Source organism: Macrobrachium nipponense, chromosome 1 (assembly GCF_015104395.2).
Source record: "Macrobrachium nipponense isolate FS-2020 chromosome 1, ASM1510439v2, whole genome shotgun sequence".
Classification (NCBI taxonomy): domain Eukaryota; kingdom Metazoa; phylum Arthropoda; class Malacostraca; order Decapoda; family Palaemonidae; genus Macrobrachium; species Macrobrachium nipponense.
Genome location: NC_087200.1, coordinates 98372831 through 98399940, shown reverse-complemented (window position 1 = coordinate 98399940; position 27110 = coordinate 98372831). Strand labels below are relative to the sequence as shown.

Here is a 27110-nt window from a genome sequence, read left to right as displayed (position 1 = left end):
CTCCCCGCACCACCCAACAACAACAAAGTGGAGGACGACCCCAAGGTTGCACTTTTGTTGAAGATCATCATCGACTGATCATTGAAGGAGTTCCGACTAACTCCCCTGACAACTGGTGTTGCTATCAAGAGTGAACAATATGCCCTCCCTTCAAGTTAACGGCAAAATCATCCGTAACAGGCTACATGAGGCCAAGGTATCATTTTATCATATTCCTGCCATGAAACCCTTCTTAACAGAGAAACACAAAGAAGATAGGCTAGGGTTTGTGTTACAATATTATTCAGTGGAAGAAAGTCATCTTTTGCGATGAAGAGGAGACATTCTCCACTGATGAGCATAGTAGTCTTCTTTACAGCTGGGATTTAACATTAACTAAATTAATGTTGAACTTCATGTTGATTTTAATTCTTCAGAAGCTCAGATAATAAGAAATACAGAAGTAAGCGTTATATATCCTGTTAATTTCATTATAGGTATCAAATTTATAGGCCTAAGGCCGGGTATTCACGCACAGGTTTACCTGTCAATCTCCCTGTCGGACGGCAGTTTGTGGGTGGAGTCAGTCCACTCACCAAAACTGATAAACTGATGAAATTACCTAAAATTCTTTCGACCGACTGACAGGTGATCGCATGTGTGGATGGGTAAATAACGATTCTATGACAGTTTGCGGCTGGATTTCGTCTGGGAATGATCTCGGCCGCTCGGACTAGAATATGAATTAACTATGTAAATTTGCCTAATTCATTTCATTGTTAGACCATGCAGTGCTATTTGTAGACCGTTGCCAATCCAAATCTTATGATGAATATAAGAAAAAAAAAATCCATGCAATAGGCAATTTGGTATAGGCCTAGACAAGTGTCCTGCCTTTATATGAAAGGTGTTACTATACTCGGTTTTTTCCATCTGTCCACCCGTCTGTGGTGCTTGCGCATGGTAACACTGCATCCTGGGCTTTAGATAGTTATGCTATGTTTAAGTTTTAGGTAAATAAAAGGATATCTGGGTGTACATTTGCTCCTGAAAAGTATTTTGATAATTTACTGTATGCGAATTACACCGTTAATATTCGAAATAAGATATTGTTATTATTGTTAAATGTAAGCTGCCTTTTTGGGGTGGCAAATGGAACAGCCAGACGCAGTGGCGGGAAAATTGCTTCTCTCGCTGTTCACTACGGCAAGGTCAACTTTAATGGACCACACCTACTCGGCTACTAAGCTACGCGTTACTTCATTACACGTAAGTACATCAGGATATACTTTTAATTTTTATAAACTGCGTTTTAGCACTTTTCCCCCCACTGCATCTGGCTGTTCCATTTGCCACCCTGTAAGGGCAGCTTACATTCAACAATAATAACAATATCCTATTTCAAATATTAACGGTGTAATTCGCATACAGTAAATTATTAAAACACTTTTCAGGTGCAAATATATACCCAGATATCCTTTTATTTACCTAAAACTTGCACATAGCGTAACTATTTAAAGTTGGGACGCAGTGTTACCATGCGCAAACTCCACAGGCGGGTGGACAGATGGAAAAAAAAAAAAAAAAAAAAAAACAGAGTAAAGTGAAAGTAGGCTTCACGGTCTATTTCATAAATAACTGAATAAGCCCCCAGGTCTAATTTAACCTGATTTATTAATATTGTATGAGAATAGACATCCCTCTTTAATAGGCAATATTTAGACCATACTCTGTTATATATGCCTTTTTGGTTCTTTCGTATTTTGAAGTGAATTGCCACAGAAGCTAGTCTTTGTAGCTCTACATCCTTATCACCCAGCAGAGTTTCTATAGCTGCCATATAGTTGTTGCTACGACGAAGGCTGGGCGAGAAATGAGGGCAATGACCTCGAGTTGACTGTCCAACTGACAGTTCCACTCTGTACGTGGACGCTCATCCGTCGAACGGTCGTGAACTTGTTTATTGTTCGTTATATTTTAACCTTTCTAGAAGCCGTTGTATCTCAAAGTTGTTGTTGTTAGTTTTATTATTATTATTATTATTATTATTATTATTATATTATTATTATTATTATTATTATTATTTAGAAGATGACCCTATCCATATGGAAACAGCCCACCACAGGGGAGATTGACTGGAAATTCAAGCTTCCAAAGAATATTCTACCATTCATTGGAAAGAAGTAATAACAGAATGTAATGGGAAATACAGAATGAAAAGATCGCTAATCAGAGAGAGAGAGAGAGAGAGAGAGAGAGAGAGAGAGAGAGAGTTTCATTAGCGACTTGTGCTTGTGATGGTTAATTTTTCAAAATCATTTTCACATACAATTTACAATTATTAACAAATCCTCCCTTACTCAAAATCATTCTTCAATTGAATGCCTCCAGACGAGTTCGTTTGAAACAAGTATGCACATAAAAATACAAGCATACGCACGCATACACACACAAGCGAATCATTATACTATTCTACCACCTTTCTTCGTAACTAGAGTGAATGTCACTATAAAATTATCACAGGAAATAGCAACGAAATCAAATTGAAAACCATTAGGCAGAAATCTTACGTTGACTTCCAGATCTCTGTCAAAGGTAGATACAATGGTGAATAGACTCTGCTTGGAGGAAAACTAGATGATTAAGCGTACAATGTCAATGAGTCGGACTATTACCCTACAAGGCTGAAGCGTGGATAGGGGTAAAGACGTAGACTGTTCTCCCTTATTAGGAAATTATTGTCAGTAGTTTTTAAAAGGCGAATGTGAATAAAACAGAGGTGTTGCTGCGCAGTATGGAAAATAGAGACAGCATAGTAACACAAGAAAGGACAGACTCGATTGTAAAACAGGCAGAAAAGTTTAAATACTTAGGATCTACTTTAAGCCAAGAGGGAGGATGTGAGGCTGAAGTTGACAGTAGAGTAAAAGCTGCATGGGTGAAGTGGAGAAAGGTAGCTGGAATAGACTGTGAGAAAAAAATGCCTATCAAGCTAAAAGTCAAAATATATAACACAGTGATAAGACCAGTGTTAATGTATGGAGCAGAAACAGAGGCTCTAAGAAGAAAAGAGGAAATAAAGCTTCAGAGAAAAGAGAGATGAGAATGCTGAGGTGGATTATGGGAATATTGCTGCTTGAGAGATTAGAAAATTATGAAATAAGACGAAGGGAAGGCTTAGTAAAGATTACAGAGGTGATAAGAGAGTCAAGATTGAGATGGTATGGCAGTGGCAGATCTAAAAATCTCTCATATATATTTATATATATTATATATATATATATATATATATTATATATATATATATATAATATATATATATATGGCAGATCTAAAAACCGTTCATTCAATATATATATATATATATATATATATATATATATATATATATATATATATATATATATATATATATATATATGCATGTATATATATATATATATATATATATATATATATATATATATATATATAGATATAGTATATATATTATATATATATATATATATATATATATATATATTATATAATATATACAGTAGTGCCTCAGGTTATGAAATTAATCCATTGCAAAGCGGCCCTCATAACCTGATTTTTTCGTATCTAGAAGACTAGAACTATGTTTTACATGTAAATCGTCTAATTCTTTCCAAGCCCTACAAAAACACCACACTAAATTTTATAAAGCTAAATTGACCAATAAACAATGAAATACAACAATCTGGACCATTCAGTACCTAACATAACCTTTATTGTAGTACGTACCTGTAAATAAAGTGTATTAGTTTACAGGGCACACGAAATGCTGTATGTACGTATGTAGTAAAATGTGGAACCTTACCTTTCGAGTGAGTCAATGTCCGAAAATATCGACAGAGGAGGAGGACAAATGGCAGAAAACAAGAACACTTAACTTTATGAAACACATTAACAAATGGCAGAAAACATTAACACTTCTTGATTATCTCCATCTTCATTCGCCATAGCAAGCATCCTCTTCTTTCCGTGAACTTCAGCAACATTCTTAGGACCCATGGCTAATAACGTAAGTAATTAAGTTTACACCGATAAAGTAACTTACAGTACAACGAAAGCGAAATCACTAACACGAATTTGTGTTAACAAATGTAATATATGTGAACGAACGCATTCCAGTGTTTACGATAATGCTGCCACAAAAAATGGTCAAGGAACGCCTTTACATAGAGGCATGATGGGACAAATCGTGACCAATAGGAGAGCAGGATCTTACGGCGGTGACTAGCATGAGGAACCAGTGGGAGGATGGTGGCGAGTCTACTGAGTTGGCGGCGCGCTAGTTTTAAAATTGTTCTCGGCGGCCCGGGCGAATCTCGGACTTCACCCTTTCGCAACCTGAATTATTTTCGTATACTGAAGCAAAAAAATCTTCCTCTTTACTTTCATGACCTGAATTTTTTGTACGTAGGGACTTTTGTATGTAGAGGTTCCACTATATATATATGTATATATATATATATATATATATATATATATATATATATATATATATATATATATATATATATATATATATATATATATATATATATATATATATATATATATATAAAATATATATAATATATGAAAGGGACCCACCCCTGGCAGCCCAACCTAGTCACGTCCCCACCAAGGTAGCCCGACCCCGTCACCTTCCCACTGGGGCCCCCCCATGGCAGCCCGACCCTTTTGCCTCCCAGCCAAGGGACCCAGACCTAGTGGCCCTATTTGGTCGCCACCTTGCCGGGTGCCCCACCTGTCCTGGAACCCATGGTAGGCCATGCCCATGCCTCCCTGAACCCGTGGTGGGCCTTGCCCACCTGACCTGGGACCCGTGGCGGACCTTGCCCGCCCGTCCCAGGACAAGTGGCGGACCTCACCCACCAGTCCCGGGACCCGTGGCAGGCCTCGCACGCCTATCCCGGGACATGTGGAGTACCTCTCCCACTCGTCTGAGGACCCGTGGCAGGCCTTGCCCACCTGTCCCGGGACATGTAGTGGAACTCACCTGCCCGTCCTGGGACCCATGGCAGGCGAGGCCTGCCCATCCCTGGACACATGCTGGACCTCGCCCGCCCATCCCGGAACTCACGGCGGGCCTCGCCAGCCCCATCCCAGGACACGTGGCGGACCTCGCCTGCCCATCCCGGGACATGTGGTGGACCTCGCCCGCCCGTCCTGGGACCCATGGCAGGCCTTGCCCATCCCAGGACCCGTAGCAGGCCCGCCCGTCCCAAGACCCGTGGTGGGTCTCACCCACCCATCCTGGGACCGTGGCAGACCTCCCATCCTGGGACTCGTGGCGGGCATTGCCCACTTATCCTGGGGCAAGTGGCGGACCTCGCCTGCCCGTTGGGACCAGTGGCAGGCCTTGCCCGCCTGTCCTGGGACACATGGTGGACCTCACCCACCCGTCCTAGAACTCGTGGCGGGCCTCACCCGCCCGTCCTGGGACACGTGGCGGGCCTCGCCTGCCCATCCCGGGGCACATGGTGGACCTCGCCCGCCCGTCCCAGGACTCGTGGCGGGCCTCGCCCGCCCATCCCAGGACATGTGGTGGACCTCGCCTGCCCATCCAGGACACATGGTGGTCCTCGCCCACCCCTCCAGGAACATGTGGTGGACCTTGCCCGCCTGTCCTGGAACCCGTGGCGGACCTCGCCCGCCCGTCCTGGGACCTGTGGCGGGCGAGCTGTCCCGGGACCCATGGCAGACCTCGCCCACCAGTCCCAGCTGAGAGCAACACCTATGCTTAGCATTAGAACCAGAATACGCCACTGAATCTTTTCAATTCTCCTTGGGCTTCTCTGAATCCCCTGCTTCTTCTCCTGGCACCTCCACGAATTCAAATCAATCCTTCCAATTCTCTTGGGTCACCTCTGAATCCTCTGCTTCTTTTCCTGACACTTCCACGAATCCTACTCAATCCTCTCAATTCTCCTGGGGCTTCTCTGAATCCTCTGCTTCTTCTCCTGACACCTCCAAGAATCCTACTCAATCCTCTCAATTCTCCTGGGGCTTCTCTGAATCCTCTGCTTCTTTTCCTGACACTTCCACGAATCCTACTCAATCCTCTCAATTCTCCTGGGGCTTCTCTGAATCCTTTTGCTTCTACTCCTGGCGCCTCCACAAGTCCTCTCATTTTGCTCACAGTCTCTAAAATCCTCCTATTTTCATTTTCCTTTCCCTTCCAGGAATCAATAAAACTCTAAGAAAACATTTTAACATATTTATTTCTGTTCAAGTTCAATTTCCTTCAAGGTTAACAAAGCAAACTTATTACAAAATAAACATAAAACTTTCCATACAACAAACATTCTCCTCAAAATTTTCACATCTGATCCGTCTGAGCGAGGCCAGCACACACTTGATTGCGCCATTCCTTGAAGATCGACAGCAGCTTCTGCAGTTTCCATTTGTCCTCGAATCTCCAGACGTCTTCAGGTTGTGCACCAATTTCTCCTTTGCTCCTCGCAGCTGTCGAACCTCATCTTCCAGCTGGTCGTTCCCTTCCCCACGGCCTTCCTCTCCAGCGACTCCAGGCGACGATTTCGTTCCTCTAGAAGGCATGCCAGCTCGTTCCTCTTGAGTTTCGCCACCTCAACTTCACACTGGAGACTGGAGTCCACACTTTTCCTTTCAGAGGTCTTTCACTTCCTTATGCAGGTGCTGGAACCTCAGCTCGAGGCCTTTCCTGTCGGATTTCTGCTTTTCAGTCACTTCTTTTTGTTTCTGGATGAGCCTCGCCATCCGAGCTGCTTCTTCGGTCTTTCTCCTTCTGTCGTAGGAGTTTCTCGAGCCTCTCAAGCAGGCAGTCTGTCTCTGCCAACTGCACTGTCACTTCCCTTATCCTCTCACATAGGGCATTGTTTCTCGGCCCAATTTCCTTCACCTTGTCCTTCAGCTGCTGACTTTCTTCTGCCATCTTGAGGATCTTGTCTTCCAGCTGCCGTTTCTCCCTCTTCTCTTGTTCGCTCTCCCTTTTCAGAAACAATGTTTCACCTTCGAGCGAGTGGGTCCTGTCTTGCCAGGCCTGCTGTTGCAACACCTCCTGGGTGATCTGGAATACACGAGTGCGTTCTTCCCTTCTGCCCACCTTCTGAATCTCTTCATGCAGCTGAAGAATTGTCCTGACCAAGTTCACGCAGTGCTTTCTCTGGCACTGGACGGTGTCTCGCAAGGCCGTAATTCTCTCGTTCAATTCCTTTTCTTTGTGTTGTTCAGCCCCATCATCAGTCAGGAGAAACCTCACCAGCGATAGTCAGCCACAGCAAACAAGATGACTATTCCTCCGTATTTCGAACAACATCCGGACAACAATGTCTCAACAACAGATGCTGCCAAGGCCAGGTAACGCCACATCTTCTTCAAACTTGTATGTTACCTACAGAGGCCATACCCAATTCATATACGCTCCTCTCTCTCTCTATTTTTCGTTGTATATTCCACGAGAGATATTTTGATTTACCAAAATATAGCAGGAAAGATTCTGAAAGATTTTTATTATGTCTTGTCTCTTGGTGTTATAAATTACTGAAATCTCTCTCTCTCTATATTTTGTACGGGATCTTTTTTCTCAAGTTTGTAAGAACATTAGGGATTTTTTGCAGTGCGCATCTTTTTTTTCTGTTCTCTCTCTCTCCCCGTGCGATTTTTTTTATCATCTATAGCAAAAAATTTGCGGATTTTCCTTTATTTACCCTTTTGTCTAATGAATTCTCTCTTTCTCTCTCATCTTGCCCCGAAGGTCTGGAATTCTTTATTTGTTCCATCATTTAGATTTAAGGCTTTGCATTCAATAAGTTTAGAGAGAGACTGTATTTTTGCGTAGAAAAACAGTGTATTGGTATATTTACATATGACAATGCATTTGAAATTATTAGACCCCGCAGCGCTATTTGTTTACCGTTTGAGTCCGAATCATATTATAATAAATAAAGACTATTTCCATGTGATAAATACAGTTTGGTATAGGCCTAGGCATCATATATAACTGAATCAACCTGTAGGTGTAATTCAACCTTATTCATTAATATTGTATGAAAATAGACATCTCTCTTTAATAAGCAATATTTAGACTACACTCTGTTACGCTTTTTTGCTTCTCTCCTATTTTGAAGTGAATTGCTGCAGCAGCAGGTAGTCTATGTAGCTCCAACTCTTTATCACCCAGCAGAGTTTCCATTGCTGCGATATAGTTGTTGCTACGACGAAGGCTAGGCGAGAAATGAGCGTGTGGACGCTCATCCGTCGAACGGTCGTGGGTGGACTGACAGGTAAACCTTAGGTTTTTCAGTGTCACTTACATCCTTGTAACGTCTTTCTAACATGCGTTTTGCAGAGTACAGCTCATGTTTGAGATCTTCAGTGGTAGCATTATAGGCATGAATAAGTCCACACATTTTCTCGAAAGGTAAGAATTCCGTACTTTGTGGGTTAAGTGACTGTAATGCTTTCACAAGTGTGCAGGTTTCATTAATGAACCACTTTTTTTTTATTTCTGATAACATATTATGGTCTGCAATAGGGTAAAAAAAAGTGAATTCTTGTAGCTGGGTACGTGCCCGCCCATGTCCACCCTTAGCTACGCCACCGAGTGTGTGTACACTACACCGTAATTTGCTGTCCCTAGAGGTTCGATAGAGTGATGGTAGATTAAATCTAGCGAGACTGCCTGCTCTATCGTCAAGTGTACACTGGTATGTATTTGATCTTTGACCAGGAAGTCTCAGTCAGACTCGGAGAGACTTAGTGGTGAGAATCACTTACCATATTTGCACTGGTGCTTCCTTGTGGTGTATTGCATCCAATCATAAAGTGAAAAGCGTCGAAGAATTCTTATATATGAACTTTTCAGTCACAGCGTCAGTTCCCGTGTCAATTTTGAATTTTCTTCTTTTTTGTTTTCCCCATTTCATGATTCCTTTTGCAACGCAGATTGTGACACTCGTGTGATTTCTGATTCAGGAATATTTAATGTCTTTGTTATTTTTTTTATAGCAATTGCCTTTTCTTTATTGCGTAACTGTATCAAGACATTCCAGATTTCTGGGAACCATTCATATTGCTGCATTAATGACATTGTCCGATCATTATCCCATTTTTCATTGGACGTCATTTTACTCACGTTGTACAGCAGTTTTCTCCCTAGATCGAGAGAAAAAAAATTCTATTATGCTTAGTGTACACTGTAGATTTTTCTGCTAGATTTGCTCTAGGGAGACCTCTCTAGATAGTGTACACAGAAACGAGAGCGCTCTTGCTATAGTTACTCTCAGCTCTCGCTAGGGTTGTTTTAGTCTACCTAGAATACTAGTGAACACGCGGTCGAGAGTTCTCTACGAGACTACTCTAGGTGCTTCTGCCCAACTGAATAGAGTAATCAGTATACCTAGACGCGTGCTGGAATAGTCATGGCATCTAACCATAAATACAAATGGGATAGCACTCAGACAATGCTTTTAATCCAGCACTACGAAAGATTCCCTGAACTTTGGAATGTAGCATTGAAAGACTACAGGAACAAAGAAAAGAAAGCGGTTCCTGTAAAAGAAATATCAGAGCTTTTAAATGTTAGTGAGGCTGAAATAGCGAGAAAGTGGCACAATCTGCGGTGCCAAATGAACAATGAAATAAGGAAAATGAAAGTAAAGAAGAGTGGCATGGGTGCAGATGATGTACTGGTGAAAAGCAAATGGGAATATTTTGACACTCTTCACTTCATGATTGGATGTGTGAAACCCCAAGAAACTACTGTTACAAACATGGTAAGTGAAACATGTCTTTTAAGAAATATGATTTATTAACTTTTTTTGGACAAAAATAGGAACACACAAACAACCACATAATTATATTAAATGTGTATGTGGCGATAAATTATGAAAACACTTTACTTTCAATGAAGTACAATACTACATCAAATTTAGGAAATTCACTTCCATCCATCTATTCACCAAATCCTATCCTCAAATCCATGAAATTCATGTAGCTACCATTAACATGACAATAGAATGTTAAATATGTTTATATTGCCAAGGGACCTCGCCCACCGGTGTCATGAAATACTGTTTGAACTGGTCACGAATGTCTTTGGCCAACCTTAGAGTTTCTTGCTGGATTGGGTTGCAGGGGATGTAAAGTACTTCTCGGAAATCCCTCTTTTCGCCAATTTCCCTCAACAATGTCATCAACCTCTTCTCTATCAAACGTTCCTGGTGGAGCATAAACAGCTTTGGACTGATTCCGAGTTAGTAAAAAGTTATGTAGAACAAATATACATGAAACAATATCCTTCACCTTTCTGACGATATCTCCATTGGTCATCTTAAATCATGGAAACGTGCGGATATCAGACCAAACGCATTTTCAACAACTCTGGGTGCTCTGGATAATCTGTAGTTGAAAATACGATTTGGGGCTGGTTGATTTTGGAATGGATATGGCTTCATAATGTAAGATTTCAGAGGAAAGGCATCGTCAGCAACAACAACGTATGGTACTTTATCCTCATTTCCTGAACCCTCTAACTGCCTTTCATCAGGTATATTTAACAATTTGTTCTCTAAAGTACTTTACAAAGAACTGTTTCCATAAACACCCCCATCAGATATCCGACCATTGCAGCCAACGTCAATGTACAGGAATTTATAGTTTCCATCAACCAAAGAACAATGCTGTATGTACCCTTGTAATTAAATACAAACTACCACTGTTAGGTGGTTGCTTGATAACCACATGTTTCCTATCGAGGGCTCCCATGCAATTTGGAAACTGCCATTTAAATTCAAAATCCTTGGACACTTCCGGTCATTCCTCACGGGAATTAGGAGTCTGAAAAAACGAAACACAATTGTAATTCTACAATATTTAAATAAGAGGGTCTGTCAAACTATAATAGGAAATATTTAAAATATACTATGGAAAAGGGAGTAAGCAACCAGGATGCGTGTAAAAAAATGTTGAACTATAATGAATACCATTAACGCAAATTTGACAAACAACTTGATATATACATATATTCATACATGTGTATATATATATATATATATATATATATATATATATATATATATATACATATATATATCCATATATATATATACATATATATACTAATTTCATGTTTTATATAACGCATGTTTGTTAATTTCTTTTTTTTTTTTTTTACAAAATTTTAAAAATGCACTTAACTTATCCTTACGCCCTTTTAAATTCAGATCTGAATGCTGTATTTTTTTTGTTTATCTGCAAAATTCTTTCAAGCAAAATGATGCAAATACAAATAGTTAAGTATCCAGACAATATCTCTACTGTTAATTATTTAATCCCAAACTACTGTATTATGTTTAAATTTTTTCAATATATTCTTTTCATTTTGACAGACTCTATCACCATCAGAGGTTAACACTGAAAATGTCCCTCAAACTGGAGAGCAAGTTCTAAATCCTGATGTCACTCCTGGTATATCTGGTGTAGGAAATACTAAAAGAAAATGTTCTAAGAAATCCAAACACAGTGAAGAAGAGAATGCATTGAAAAATTCCATAGGTACATTGAATCAGCCACAAGATGATGATTCGTGGTTTGGAGAATATGTTGTATCCGAACTGCGTCAATTACGTTCCATCGAAAAGACTGAAACGTACGATCATGAAAGCAATAATAAAAATTGGAGAAAAAGAGGACCATGAATTCTCATCCCCTACTTCTACCCTTGTACTTCAAAGTTCATACACTGATTTGACAGATAAAGACTTCATTCCTTCTGAGTCAGATGCTCAGACAAGTGATGTTGGTGACATCAGCTTCCAGTACTCTTTAACAGAATTATAGCTAGTTCTACTAACCTTGAGATAATCCTCCTTCAGAACATCATACAGTGCAGTGCATACTTCTGGAATTATTTTTGCTTTAGTAGCAACTGGTATACGGAAAGCATACATTAGTGAGTGATAACTATCTCCTGAAAAGCAAATTCGTATATAATATAGTTATAAATTATATACTACATGACAGTGTAAAATATTTAGTTTAATATATATGTTAATTGTTCTTTTTATGTTTACCTATTTTCATGATAATAATAATAATTGCACATATAAGTTTTTTTTTAATTATTGCTTTTTAGTTTCTCAGTATAATTTGATAATAAATATAAGTTTATTCTAGAAGAACATTTTTTCTTTTATTCCTTGTACTTACCAGATGCTAAGAATCTAAGTATGAGAGTTAATCTTCATAAGTTTGGGTGTCACCTTTTCAAGCAGATAATCATAATCTTCACGAGACAACTTACAAAATTCTTAAACGTTTTATCATCTTCAACGATCAGTTCTTGCAAAAGCTTTGCATGCAACCCTTCTTCATCTTGTCTAACCCATATTTACCTTTTCTTTTTCTTCAAATTCCTTGATAAAACTAATGCAGCAGCTGCTGCACCTATAGTCGATTCATTTAAGGTAGATTCTTGCGCCTACGAGACGTTTGTTTGGTGGCCTTTAATTGGCTGGTACCGGGAGGTAGGCCGCTCGCTCATTGTGTCATATTTTCGTCTGTGATGTAGAAAACATGCAGTATGTTTATATTTCTTCATTTATCTCACGTTTTCCAAAAGATAATAAAGTTTTGGTCATCCCAAAGGATTCGGTATTAATTGTACAACTAAATAATCTTTTCCTGAAACCAATTAGACGAAACACAAAGGAATTACAACGAGTAAAAGTGAAGAGAAAAAATTTCAATCTTTACACCTGACTACATAAGGGGGTCGACTAAGGTGGTGGAAGTATCAAAGAAAGTGCAGGAGGGGAGGCTGAGATGGTATGGACACCTGTTGAGGAGAGATGAGGACCACGCTGGGAGACATACTATGGGGGTGGAGGTGCAAGGAAGAAGAAGAAGAGGGAGACCAAGAAAGAGATGGAAGGACTGTGTGAGAGGAGACTTACATGAGAAGGGAATTGATGAGGCAGAAGCGCAGAATAGAAATAGATGAAAACGGCGACCCCATATAAAAATGGGAACAAGCTGGGAAGCAGAAGAAGACACCTGTTTTTATTTATTATCGGATTTTTAATAAGTCATACGATCACGATGAATTAAAACTTGTATTTTCATACAATAAAATCACCCTGAATACGCTGGTGCTTTCAGATTTTGGATGCGTCTAATATGTGAAGAGAAAATGAAGAATATGTCTTTTGTTGCAGCCGTACTTGACTCAGCCTGATAGGAAGTCAATCTTTCTTAATTATTTGTTGTTTATTACTTCACTGAGATTATTATTTCATATCACTCAAATAAGTTTCTGATGTCTCTTTCATTTGAAAATATATTCATAAAATAAAATTAGAAACAAAATCTTGAAACAACCTGATTAAAGTTTGGGCTGAATTGAAGAGTGTGAAGTCGTCTTTCCACAGAGTTCAACTTCTTTGCTGGATTGAATTCCCCGCAGCCCTCATGGGTCTGAGCTAACGATACCAGATGCATCCATCTGGTTATTATTATTTTTTTCCTTATCAGATATGTCCAGACATACTATATGATATTGCATTTAAAATGTTCGACAGTTATAATGGAAATTCTGTGTATTTATTTTTAGAAAATGTAATAATATAACATGGTAAATATTGTCGAAACTGCAACCTTTTATATCGCTAATTGGCAACTCAAATCTCTCGCTGAGGAGACAGACGCAACGAGTCGACAACGCCTTGCAGATCTCATTCTCTCAGCAATACCGTCAAACTTGAATCATTTACTGATACAATATAATAAGACATATTCTTCATTTTCTCCTCACATTTTACATGCATCCAAAATCTGAAAACACCAGCGTATTAAGGGTGAATTTCTTGTATGAAAACACAAGTTTTATTTTATCTTAATCGTGTTTATGATGCAAAATCCGATGATAAATAAAAACAGGTATAAAGAATTAAATTCTTCTCTTTTCACTTTTACTCGATGTAATTCCTTTGTGTTTTATCTAATTGATTTCAGGAAAAGATGACTTAGTTGTACAATTAATAACGAATCCTATGGTATGACCAAAATTTTCCTATCTTGAGCAAAGCGTGAGTTGATTGAAGAAATATAAACATAATATTGCTAGTTTTCTAAGCCACAGTAGAAAATAATGAGACTGAGCGAGCGGCCTACCTCCCGGTACCAGCCAATCAGAGGCCGCCAAACAAACGTCTCGTAGGCGCAAGAATCTACCTTAAATGAATCGACTATAGTTTCCTTGACCGTGACATGTTACCACTCACGAATATGGATCCAGACTGAGAGTCCCTCCTCAACTTTATGATAGTGTACATGAGTGGTAGATTATTCTCGCTAGTGTACACACACTTTAGAGTAACCTCTGTAGATCAAACTAAGTTTAGCTAGAATTTTAATCTACAGTGTACACTAAGCTTTAGAGTTCACAAATAGAGCTAGAGCAATCTCGGCAAGTATTCTCGACCTTGTGTCCGGTACAACACTATGACTAGCTGCTAGTCTACAACAACTTTACCGAAATCGGAGATTGAGTCTAGCTAGAGCACTCTTACTGCTGTTTACACTCTTTAGATAGCTCTAGCTAAAGCAAATCTAGCTGAAATATCTATAGTGTGCACATAGACTACCTTAAGAACAAGCTCAAACTATCATCATAGCTCAAAGTGTCAGGGTGCTTAACCTGACATCTACATTACATCCCAACTTAGGTCAATGGTTACTGAATCAAATCTGGGAAAAGTGGCAATGCCAAAAACATACTACATATTTGTAGTAATTTTGGTATGACTATAGAAACAGCCACGCACACACAAGCGCTTTAAGATTCAACACCCTAGGTTAGGTAAGGTAAGAAACCAAGCAAAATTGAATTTAAGATCATTATCAGTATATCAAAGGGCAGTAGGCTTTTATTTTTTATTGTTGTCGCCTTCTCATTTTTCACTATACAGCATTACAAAAGTGATTCATCTTTCCCACAGTTCTCCCTACATTAAGGGTTCGGTTGCCTGATGAGCCTTAAACATCAGGTATGGTTTATTGTTTGGCGAAGGGGGTTTTTACGACCGCATGCCCTTGCTGTCATCAACCACAGTTATTGGCGGAGGGTCTCGCTTTGACTAAAAAGTCCACCAGCACGGCAGCAGTTTCCACAGTTATTGTCGGTGGGCCTCCTGGCCTTTGACTCAAAAGTAAGACTGCAAAGCAGCAGTTTCCACAGTTGTTGGCGGTAGGCCTAGCCTTTTACTGAAAAGTACGACTGCAAAGCAGCAGTTTCCACAGTTGTTGGCGGTAGGCCTAGCCTTTTATTGAAAAGTACGACTGCAAAGCAGCAGTTTCCACAGTTGTTGGCGGTAGGCCTAGCCTTTTACTGAAAAGTACGACTGCAAAGCAGCAGTTTCCACAGTTGTTGGCGGTAGGCCTAGCCTTTTACTAAAAGGTAACACTGCAAGGCAGCAGCTGTCCTTTTGGTCGTCTTTTACGACCTGCAGGACCTACGGTGGTAATATTCTTACACCCCTACCACAGGGCATACAGCGTTACAAAAGTAATTATGCCACTGTAAAGAGATAGTATGCTGTAATCTTTAATTAGCCTTTTTTTTAATTCTCACAGAACTTTATATATATATATATATATATATATATATATATATATATATATATATATATATATATATATATATATGTGTGTGTGTGTGTGTGTGTGTGTGTATATATATATATATATATATATATATATATATATATATATATATATATATATATTGTGACGAAGTGGCGTAGAGTATCTGGGTCTGGATACCATTAATACTTGGTGCATGAAATAGTCAAAGATCTGTGTCTGGACACCATTAATATTTGTTAACCCAAATTGCCAAGTATCTGGTTACTACACTTACCATTTGTACTTGTTAGTACAAGAGACCCTTTTATTCCTGGGTCTGGGACACCCTTTGTACTTAGGGCACAGTTCGTTCAAGTACCTGGTTGCAAGTACCTGTTGTTACTTACCTCACTACAGACAGACACCTGACCCTTCATCACAAATACTAAACGACTGAATACTCTAAAGGTAAGAGTGATCCCTTTTTTCTAACTGAACAGTCAAGAAAATAATCAGTCTAAGTTCATTAAGATATGTGTGAGGTAATCTTAATTCAAGGGCATTGCTCGTGCAAATTCAAATTTAAGTATTTCCCTGATTCTGTTTTATTTGTGGGAAACGTCACAATTATCACTCTATATTTCTACCTAAACAAAATAAAATATAGCTTAATATATACTGGGGTTGGAGCAAAATACTCATATAAATTTTAAATACAAAAATTTATTTCTAAATTCAAAATTTATAAGTGAAATTCACAATCTCAGGGAAATTGTTATTACTTGAAAACAAAAGTTTAATTAATTCTTGAATTAATTATTAAGCAAAATTAAATCAAGGTTTATCAAGAAAATTAATTAAATTAAATCATAAAGCAATACTTAAATTTGAAATTTAAATTTAATTAAGTGCAAGTTAATTCACAAATGTAAGATTCAAAATGTACACAATAGAATATTATTCAAACTAATTAAACAAAATAAAGACAATGCAGAAAAACATAATGCATAATATGAAAACAATTAAGGCATTGACAGTACACACATTAAGCATATAAAAAAAATGGGATATATCAAGAGAACAAAGCAAAAATAAATGTTTAGAAATGATAAAACCCAGAAGTGCACTTCAAAACATTTGTAAAAATACCTTATACACAGCTGCAGCGTCAATCAAAAGGCTTGTTACAATTTTACACTTTTTCACTATTTTCTTGGGCGCCTTCACTGATTTAACAAAAATAATACTATGTTCAGATTCCACAAACAACACATATATTACCAAGAATTATATAAAAATGAGTGACCAGCTCGTCACGTTAAGTTACTGAAACAGCCTCGCAACCGAGCGAGCGAGAGAGAGAGAGAGATTTTTAGAGAGAGAGAGAGAGAGATAGACTAACGCACGCCGCTCTCCTCCAAGCGAATGAATAAGGTTCTCTCACCCCATAAGCGTATGGGCGATTAGTATCTAGTCCAACACAAAAACATATTACGTCATCTCTATAGGAATAGCTAATACAGGGCCTCTTTGACTGCGTTCACATATGGCTATGAATAAGGCTCCATTGTTCCTTCACAGGCCCGACCGCGATGTGTTTACATCGATAACGAAATCAGCTTTGCTAAGACATTCTCAAAGTGGGAATACGACTCCCTTCAAAAGGCTTATGAGCTTTCACTCTCTGTGTGTCTTACGTACTTCAAAATGAAAAGTGGGATTACTTAGCACATGTTATCTTTAAATTTGGGAAATCTGAACACAGAAACAAACATTTCATACCATGATACACAAGTTCTGATGTGAATTAATCATATTACCACAATTATAATTGCATTCCAAACTTTACATATAAGATATATATATATATATATATATATATATATATATATATATATATATTAATATATATATTAATTATATATATATATATATATAGATTTCATAGCATAGACAGCAGTCAAAATGAGCAAAATATTTTTGGCTGTAATAAGAACGAAGAAAAAATGAGGCCAGTATTATTTTTCAAAGCGTTCACATATTTAAAAAAATAATTATCTTCACTGGTTTTCATGATCTGTGCAAATCAAATGTTGCTAATTATTTTTGTGGGCGGCAACACGGTACCTGTTCATGCTCGCGGCTTCAGATTATAATAGTGTACTGTATATTTCAAGAAACATGAATACACATAATCTTTTTATGTATTTGTATAAACTGAATATATTCAACCTATTTGAGTTTCGTACCAGCAATATTCCTTGGCACAACAAGGCCAGCCACCCTATTAGCATTTCACAATGCAACTCCTATTATTCTTTTATTTCCAGTTATTTGTTTGTATTGTGTGCAAAAGCCAACGAAAGCACCAAACTGAGAAAACTCAATAAAATCTTGGAAATCAAAGAACTCCCTTCCCCCCCCCAAAAAAAAAAAAAAACATATTAATCTGTAGCTACACCTATACATATTAGCATAGATAGAAAAACAGTATAATGTGAATGCTGAAGGCAGTGCTTAAATATCTCAGAAATTAACTAATATTAATGTTAGACCTAGTTTCTCCTTGTCTTCTTTTGTTAAATTGCAATTGCCTGTTGCAGCATCCATTGTTTGTGGGCCTATAGCTAGGTCTCTACCTTCAGCCTCATCGTGTTATGGCTAACTCAATTGACCATTCACTCAAGAAGGTAATCATTAGCTGAACATGAAATAATTTTTCCTTCTCATTTTTTTTTAGATCGGAAAACAAACTATTAAAAGGGACAATGGTTGAATTATCACCTATACTTATTGTGCCAAAAATGAAAAAGCACGCAAGTTTCCTTTTCTTGCATGATGATACTTTCAGGCGAAAATGCATGTACTATATTATTCAAAAGGATTTTCTTACATAAAAAGTAACGACCACACACTGCCACGCACGTCTGGTTTTGGTAATTGCCAGTTTACGCGCAAAACGGCCATCGTGTTTATACCAGCCCCTTGGGGATGATTGTAAAAATATAAGCAAAAGATGGCGAACGCCGTGACAAAAATAAACAACATATAAAGGAAAAAAAAAAAAATGTTCCGGTCGGCGTCGACGACTGGCAGGAACCAGGCCGCGGAAGTAGTCCTCTGTTTTACTCGTCTCAATCCTCCGTTTTTAAGTACGTAACTGTACTTTACCGAGACGAGATGACAGGATGGACACACTTCCCACATCCCCTGGCAATCAAATAATATAAGACACTATTCCAAAATTTGCAAGACATATTGACAGCAGCGTTTTCTGTCATAGGTCAAGTGCAAAACAGCAATGACCTCGCTCTCTTAATCCGTAATCATAAAAAAGACAGAAGGAAATCTTCGATCCCAAGTGTTGTCAAGGTCCCTTTGGTGGTTCCTTGAGAAGCCCAAATCCCTTGTTTGATAAAGCTGGTATGGGCTTCTTTGCTGGCTTAATTGTGAAGCCCAGTGACCCTGGTTATCGGGAGAGACCTGCTCACTTCCTTCCTGTAGAAGCCTGTAGGAGACAGGGTGCCATGATTTGCCATTTGATGTGACTTCCACCCATTTCAAAAGGACTACTTGTCACTGAAGGATAACAACTTATTTTTACATGCATTTCATCTAGGCTTACAATTTTTTTTTATCGTTTTCTTGGATCTGTTTAAATAATGTATAATTACATTATTGCAAGGTCGAAATGTGGTCTGTTTCAAAATTGGTTTATACGGGAAGGCATTGAACCAAATTCCAGAAATGCCAAAATTATTCGAATCCAAACCTGGAAAGTCTATTGACCAAAATCTAGGTCGATTTTATTGTTGAGCGAGCCGGACTTTATTTATTTATTATTCATATACCTCTTTGTTTATATATTTAACATTTTTATGCATAATGACCTAGTATTTCCTCCTTCCTACCCATTGTCTCTCATTCACTCCCCCATTCTCTCCTGCTTGTCTGTGCGGTTTCAAGCCCGAAGTTAGTGGTCATTGTCAAAATTGATTGCCTATTTCAAAATGGCAGATTTTTCTCCACCCCTCCCCCCCTCTTTCTCTCTGGTGTAGTACCTCCAGTTCACCTCACGCGGTTCTTTGCAGCGTCCCTTCGACCCCCTAGCTGCAACCGGTCTCATTCCTTTCACTGTACCTCCATTCATATTCTCCTTCTTCCATCTTGATATCCACCCTCTCCTAACAATTGTTTCATAGTGCAAGCGTGAAGTTTTCCTTCTGTTACGCCTTTCAAACTTTTACTCTCAACTTTCCTTTCAGCACCGAATGACCTCATTGATCCCAGCGCTAGGCGTTTGGTTAAATTCTCTGTTCCATTCCATTCCACTCTCTCTCTCTCTCTCTCTCTCTCTCTCTCTCTATGTGATTAAAAGGAATATGAACAACGAACTAGTAGGTGGAAGCACAATAGATAACTTTTTAAAACATACTAATTCATGATTCATAGGTTGTCAGTTAAAGTTCAAGAAAAGTGATATGAAAGATACTTTGAATTCTTAAGTTTTGTGTCCTTGTTTCATGATATGCGGCCCGTTTTTAAGACAGCTAAAACGTAGACTCACAACACATTTCTTATATTCTAAGCAGCCTACTCTCTCTCTCTCTCTCTCTCTCTCTCTCTCTCTTCTGAGACGCGACAAGTCCTCCAGTCTCACTCGGGAGCTTGGTAATTAAAATTGTAAATCACTTCTATTACAGTTCGGTGCCAGTTTACAGTCTTATCACAAAGGATGGATTTCCTTGTCATGTTTTATGTTAGGCTAAAAACTTTTTATTTGGGCTGTACCGATTAATACACATTTTTCTTCCTAACTGAAAAATTCTTGTGTATCATAGGTCAGAATAACAGAACCTGATTGAGTTTAAGTAACTTATTTGGCGTGATACACGGGGTCACTGAAACGATTGGTAGTAGCAGGATCCTGGTAAGTAGGTACTTACAACAGTTATTTGGTTCGATGCAAAACTACATCTATGTGCGGATTTTTTCTCATAGATAACGCGTTGTGAATTATATTCAATATTACCCTACTAAGAGAATATTAGCTACACTTCACATCATCTATTACTGTTACATAAGTTTCACTAAGGTATCCAATTATGCAATACTATATCAGTAAAATGACCTAGCGCAATTTAATCAGCATGGTTAATTAATATTCCTTAAACAGCATTCATTAGTTATTATATGTTTCTATTATTCTAAATTTTATTTTTTACATAAACAAATCTACATCCAAGAAACTTTCAATAGCCAAAAATGAAAACGATCGAACGACGAATAAACAAGATAAACAACACAAACCCTACGGTTGTCGTACCGCTGTCCAGGGCCGCGGATCCGGCTGAAGTGACAGTCTGCCAGACGTACAAATAACGGTTGGCTGGCACTAATGGTGGTGGTGCGTGAAGACGGGAACCGCAATATGTGCAGTAACGTCTAACTCTGTGAAAGTGGGTGACAATCCGTCAGCACAAGAGTCGTACCTGTTGTTTCAGTTCGCGATAAGAAGTGAAATGGCGACAAAGAAGTAAAATGTGATTCCCGAATGCCGTCAAGTGGCGAGTGACCCAGAAAAGGGTGGGCGAAAGCAAAAAGTTGGGATCACGCCCCATTTACTGCATTGGGTGAGGAACAGCCTCATCTTGCAAAGTCCTGGCAAGCAACTTGGGGTTAATAAATAGCAACAGCAGCCATACGATCGCAAATACTAGGCTTTGAGTGGTGCTGCATTGATAAGTCGTTTAGACATTGCATTAGGTACGTGTTCGTGCAGTATGGTTTTCGACAGTTAAATGTGGATGCAGTGAATTTTTTTTCCTCTTAATCGCAAATAGATGGAATTTAGTGCGTCAGAGGTAAAGGAAAATGCTCGTAAACAAAAATATTTTGATACAGTGAGAGCTCAAGGATCCAGCTGTGCTGGCAGACAAGCAAACAAACAAATACCCTTGATGTACAACGCTCCACCCCCCCCCCCCACACCCACCCCTTGGCCTCTTGGGCACATCAGCCTGCAACAAGTGATGTCATCATAATATGTCATGGAAAAAGGAGTCAGCGGAGTATAAATAAGTAATGAAAACAGACGTCATGAGAGTAATATAAGGATGCCAGACTGCAGAGAAGTGTTGAAGGACTTGTTTTTATCATCAATAAGTCAAGACTTAATAGTTACCAAGGTAAGATCGCTCAAACACGTTTACTCTCTCTCTCTCTCTCTCTCTCGAAGTCTGTGGTTAACGAAGAAAGCTAAAAAAGAAGAAAAAAATATTAGTTCTTATGTGTGAATTGACAGGAATTTGGTAGCCCGCAAGACTTAAGATAGCATTTCATTGAATACCTGTAGCCTTGACACGCACTACGTGTGATATATATATATATATATATATATATATATATATTATATATATACGTATCTATACGTATATATATATATATATATATATTGTATATTAATATATATATATATATATATATATGTATATATACGTATATATATATATATATATATATATATATATATATATATATAGGTATATATAGTCATATATAGTATATATATAATAATATATATATATATATATATATATATATGTATATATATATATATATCTATATATAGATTATTGATTGATTGGATCCGTTATCGACGGAAGCTAAATATACTTCCTTAACTATATTGTCATTTATTTATAGATAATATGACAGAAACGAGAAATTCGATAATCGAATAACTACCTAGCCTATCAGTCCTGAAGTCTAGCAGTTAGGCAACTCAGTTTGGATGTGTTCATTGTAAAAAAAAAAATCATTGAAAGGTTCATTGAGACTAGGCCTACGTAGGCCGTGCAGATAATAGGTTTTGGTCATTGTATACATTCCATGTTTATTGGTGTTGTAATTGATTGTTAGATATGGAAGAAGTCAAATTAACTCTCTTAAATAATATTGTAGATGCACAAGGAATCCATAGGATTCTCGATGCCATTCATGCGAAGCTACTCTGGCCAAGGGAATTCCATTCGTTTGGTTAGCTTATTCATTTTGTTGTATTGACCTTTGGTGAAGGTGAACACTTTCAAACACCAGGCTCTGAATGCGTTCACGATGTCCATCTTGTGATGTTATAACGATGTCGATAGAATATTATTTTGAATAATATATTGATAATGCACTAAGCACTCGTAGTAAAAAAGAATGGACTAGTTGGGTCTCTTCTGTACGAAAGTGGTTGACGAGATTAGCATGGTTGTGGTTAGTGTATAGTGTTCCAAAAATTTTGCCTCAAATTTGATTCCAGTTCTGTTGAACTCCAAAGTATAAGACCAAACAAGGAATTGCATGGTTTTACTCCTTAACTTGTTAGAAATTTCGAGAAATCGCCACGAATGTTAATGGCAATTGATATCAAGGTTTTCGTGTTGTGCGGCTTGTGCCTATGTTTTACGGTAGTTTTATCTGAAAACAGTTGGTGATTTTGCCACTAATGTAACAAAAATATTGAAAGGAATAGCATCTTGCTACTTAAGTCTTGGAACAGTATTAACGTAGATTTGTTTCGCAACTTTTAATCTAGGTTTGTCGATGGAAGATGAGTGAAGAGAGTGAATACCATTCGCTGTTGTAGGGACAAACGCAGTCTTTTAATTTCAGCACCACAAGGTTATAGATCATGGTTGGCAACACTGATTCGGCCAGCAAGAACTCTAGTTTGTTTAGGTGAGTTGCAGAATGTCACGGAGAGTGTGAAGAAGAGAATAATAATGAAAATTATTTAAAAGAATTGTTCATTGCTTATAAACATAATTCAGAACTTTAAAGCAGCAGTAATGCAGGTATGGATGTAGCCCTAGGCGTTCTCACGCGTCATACTGGGCATATGGTAGAATTAAGACGGTCTTTCAACATTACTGTTAACTTTAAGCCAGTTTTAAAGCCGATTTCTTTTTCCGTGCATGTAAACGAATAGTTAGGGCATCGTGAACCCACTAGGCAAGTTTTATGATTCTCTTTTTTACATTTTTGTATTAAAATTTTAATTGGAAATTCTTGAGTTTTATAGTTAAAACTTCGAATTTAAACAAGGCGTGCACTGGGTTAGCTAAATAGCGCCATAAAATCATAATTTACAAAACCAACTGAGCTCGATTATCATACCGAAGGGAACTAGTTACTACCAAGGCAATTCAGTCCCCTAGTTTAGCTATTGTAGATAATCAGGATTATGTCCAGATTTGGATCTCTTAAGTTGCATGCATTTGGCATATGTGTAATAATTCTTTTTAATATTATCATATACGCCTATCCGCCTACATGCTTTTAAATTGTTAGTCTAAGACAGTGGTTCTCAACCTTTATATGACCACGCCCCCTCTTAGAGTCGGTCCTTCCTTCCACGCCCCCCTTGCGTATGTGAGTAAAATTCCTTCCCAGACTAGAAAAAAAGAGAAAAAGAAGGGGTTTCGAAGGATAGGGAGGGAGGTCAATAACTACAAAACACTATCAGCCCAACGAGCCTAACTAGACTCTAGGAAAGTAACGTTTATAAAGCGATACTTTTGCATTTTTTCTTAAACCTCTGAATATTAGTTCCTCACTCGTTAAGAGAATAACGAATATAATTAGAAATTGTTTGTATTCATTTTTCCCCAGGGCTCGCGCCTCCCCTGGAAATTGATGACGCCCCCCCCCCCCCCCGCCCCCCCCAGGTTGAGAAGCACTCTCTAAGACGTCGGTTTTGATTAAAGCTGTGAAACTAGTTTTCTTTAATTGTTGTCTTACTCATTATTGACTTTTCAGTATTTTGTTATTTTTCCCGTTTTTATTTGTATGTATATATTTATGCATGTATGTATAGTATGGCGTGATGTTAGTTTTGAAGCTCATGTGATGATTTAATGTTTTGTGAAAAAACTTTTGCTATTTAATTTTTTTTCTGGGTAAAATTATTTTCTTTTGGCGGTATAGTTCTGCAGTTACTTAATTGCACGTTGTTAGTTTTAGTCGAGAAAGAAGTGGAAAGATGGAATGTAAAATGAAGTATTATCAGTGAAAAGAACAAACGAACACTCGACTTACAGTCAGTATCAGGAATTTATAATGGCATTAAGCGTCACATTATCGTTAAAAAAAATTCGTCGTAGGTACTTTTTATAGAGATTTTTTAAAACTTCAGTAGTAGGGGTCTCTTTTGTTGATAATCACTATTTATTCTACTAAAGACTTAGCTTATCATGAACTGTTCAAGTTTTTGTGACTTGGATACATGGAGTCTTGGACGGAGTAGAATGTAAATGATACCAGATGTTTTTGGTCCGAAGGAAAGTATCTTCATGTTGCCGACTGTATGTTATTAATATTATTATTGCTATTATTATTATTGGTTATGACGCTCACTACTTACTTAAAAGATAGCTTTATCTCTGATTGTGGGGATCATATGTACGGGACAGCGATTTCCCTCTTCTGAGAATGTATTTACTGCTATTGTTTTGTTAAGGATGATGATGATGATGATGATGATGATGATTATTTTTTTTTTTTGCTCTATCACAGTCCTCCAATTCGACTGGGTGGTATTTATAGTGTGGGGCTCCGGGTTGCATCCTGCCTCCTTAGGAGTCCATCACTTTTCTTACTATGTGTGCCGTTTCTAGGATCACACTCTTCTGCATGAGTCCTGGAGCTACTTCAGCCTCTAGGTTTTCTAGATTCCTTTTCAGGGATCTTGGGATCGTGCCTAGTGCTCCTATGAGTTATGGGTACGATTCCACTGGCATATCCCATATCCCTTCTTATTTCTATTTTCAGATCTGATATTTATCCATTTTTTTCCCTCTCTTTCTTTCTTCAACTCTGGTGTCCCATGGTATTGCGACATCAATGAGTGATACTTTCTTCATGACTTTGTCAATCAACGTCACGTCTGGTCAATTTGCACGTATCACCCTATCCGTTCTGATACCATAGTCCCAGAGGATCTTTGCCTGATCGTTTTCTATCACTCCCTCAGGTTGGTGCTCGTACCACTTATTACTGCAAGGTAGCTGGTGTTTCTTGCACCAGGCTCCAGTGGAGGGCTTTTGCCACTGAATCATGCTCTTTTTGTACTGGTTCTGTGCAAGTGCCGGGCATTCGCTTGCTATGTGGTTTATGGTTTCATTTTTCGTATTGCACTTCCTACATATGGGAGAGATGTTATTTCCGTCTATCGTTCTTTGAATATATCTGGTTCTTAGGGCCTGATCTTGTGCTGCTGTTATCATTCCTTCAGTTTCCTTCTTTAGCTCTCCCCTCTGTAGGCCATTGCCATGTGTCATCGCTGGCTAGTCTTTAGTCTGTCTCATGTATTGTCCGTGCATTGGTTTGTTGTGCCAGTCCTCTGTTCTGTCTGTCATTCTCCTGTCTCTGTATTTATTTCGGTTCTTCGTCTACTTTTATTAGTCCTTCTTGCCCATGCACCTCTTTAGCCACTCGTCTTCACTGGTTTTCAGATATGCCAATGCTCTGTTTTCGATGTTTACGCAGTCCTCTATACTTAGTATCCTCTCCCTCCTTCCTTTCGTGTGATGATAGTCTGTCCGTATTTGCTCTTGGGTGTAGTGCTTTGTGTATTGTCATATGTTTCCTGGTTTTCTGATCTATGCTGCGGAGTTCTGCCTTCGTCCATTCCACTATTCCTGCGCTGTATCTGATTACTGGCACTGCCCATGTGTTTATGGCCTTTTTATCATATTTCCGGCGTTTGAGTTTTGACTTGAGTATCGCCTTGAGTCTCTGCATATATTCTTTCCTGATCGTGTCCTTCATCTCTTGGTGTTTTATATCCCCTCCTTCCATTATTCCCAGGTATTTGTATCCTGTCTCATCTATGTGTTTGATGTTGCTCCCATCTGGTAGCTTTATCCCTTCAGTCTCGTTACTTTGCCTTTTTTGTATGTTGACTAAGGCGCATTTTTCTATTCCAAACTCCATCCTGATGTCCCAGATACAATCCTTACAGTCTGGATTAGGGTATCTATTTCCTTGATGCTCTTACCATACAGCTTGATGTCGTCCATGAACATCAGATGGTTGATTCTGTTGCCTCTTTTCTTGAGTTGGTACCCGGCATCCATCTTCTGTAGTACTTTTGTCATGGGAATCATGGCTACTACGAAGAGTAGTGGGGACAGTGAGTCGCCCTGGAAGATCCCTCTCCTGATATTAACCTGATATTATTATTATTATTATTATTATTATTATTATTATTATTATTATTATTATTATTATTATATTAAACCTCAGTTACTTAACCTCCCAGTTAAAAATACACGATGAACGGTATAATTTTATGACTGTGGAACTTTTATCAGTAGTTAGGATAAAACAAGGGAACCATATTCCACCCATTACCAAATTATCAAGCTGTTCCAACAATTCCATCCAAACTGGAAAAATGGAGGTTCATTTTTTGTGAGAACTTTTGTTTGGAAGCCACATCCCAT

The 27110-nt window shown here is 38.3% G+C and overlaps 2 protein-coding genes across 2 annotated transcripts in view; both read left to right on the top strand.

Annotated features, from left to right (window-relative positions):
• The first annotated feature begins 1 nt into the window (after position 1).
• LOC135220259 (uncharacterized) lies at positions 2 to 12157 on the top strand. The gene is made up of 2 exons (XM_064257525.1): positions 2 to 196; positions 11382 to 12157. Exons 1-2 carry the CDS (start codon positions 140 to 142, stop codon positions 11688 to 11690), a joined length of 366 nt encoding a protein of 121 aa, XP_064113595.1. The 5' UTR covers positions 2 to 139; the 3' UTR covers positions 11691 to 12157.
• Positions 12158 to 20988: 8831 nt separating this feature from the next.
• LOC135219503 (metalloproteinase inhibitor 2-like) overlaps positions 20989 to 27110 on the top strand; it is a 267035-nt gene continuing 260913 nt past the window's right edge. The window contains exon 1 of the mRNA XM_064256325.1: positions 20989 to 21803. The gene's annotated coding sequence lies outside the window, so the exon portion shown is untranslated. The remainder of the gene's footprint in view (positions 21804 to 27110) is intronic.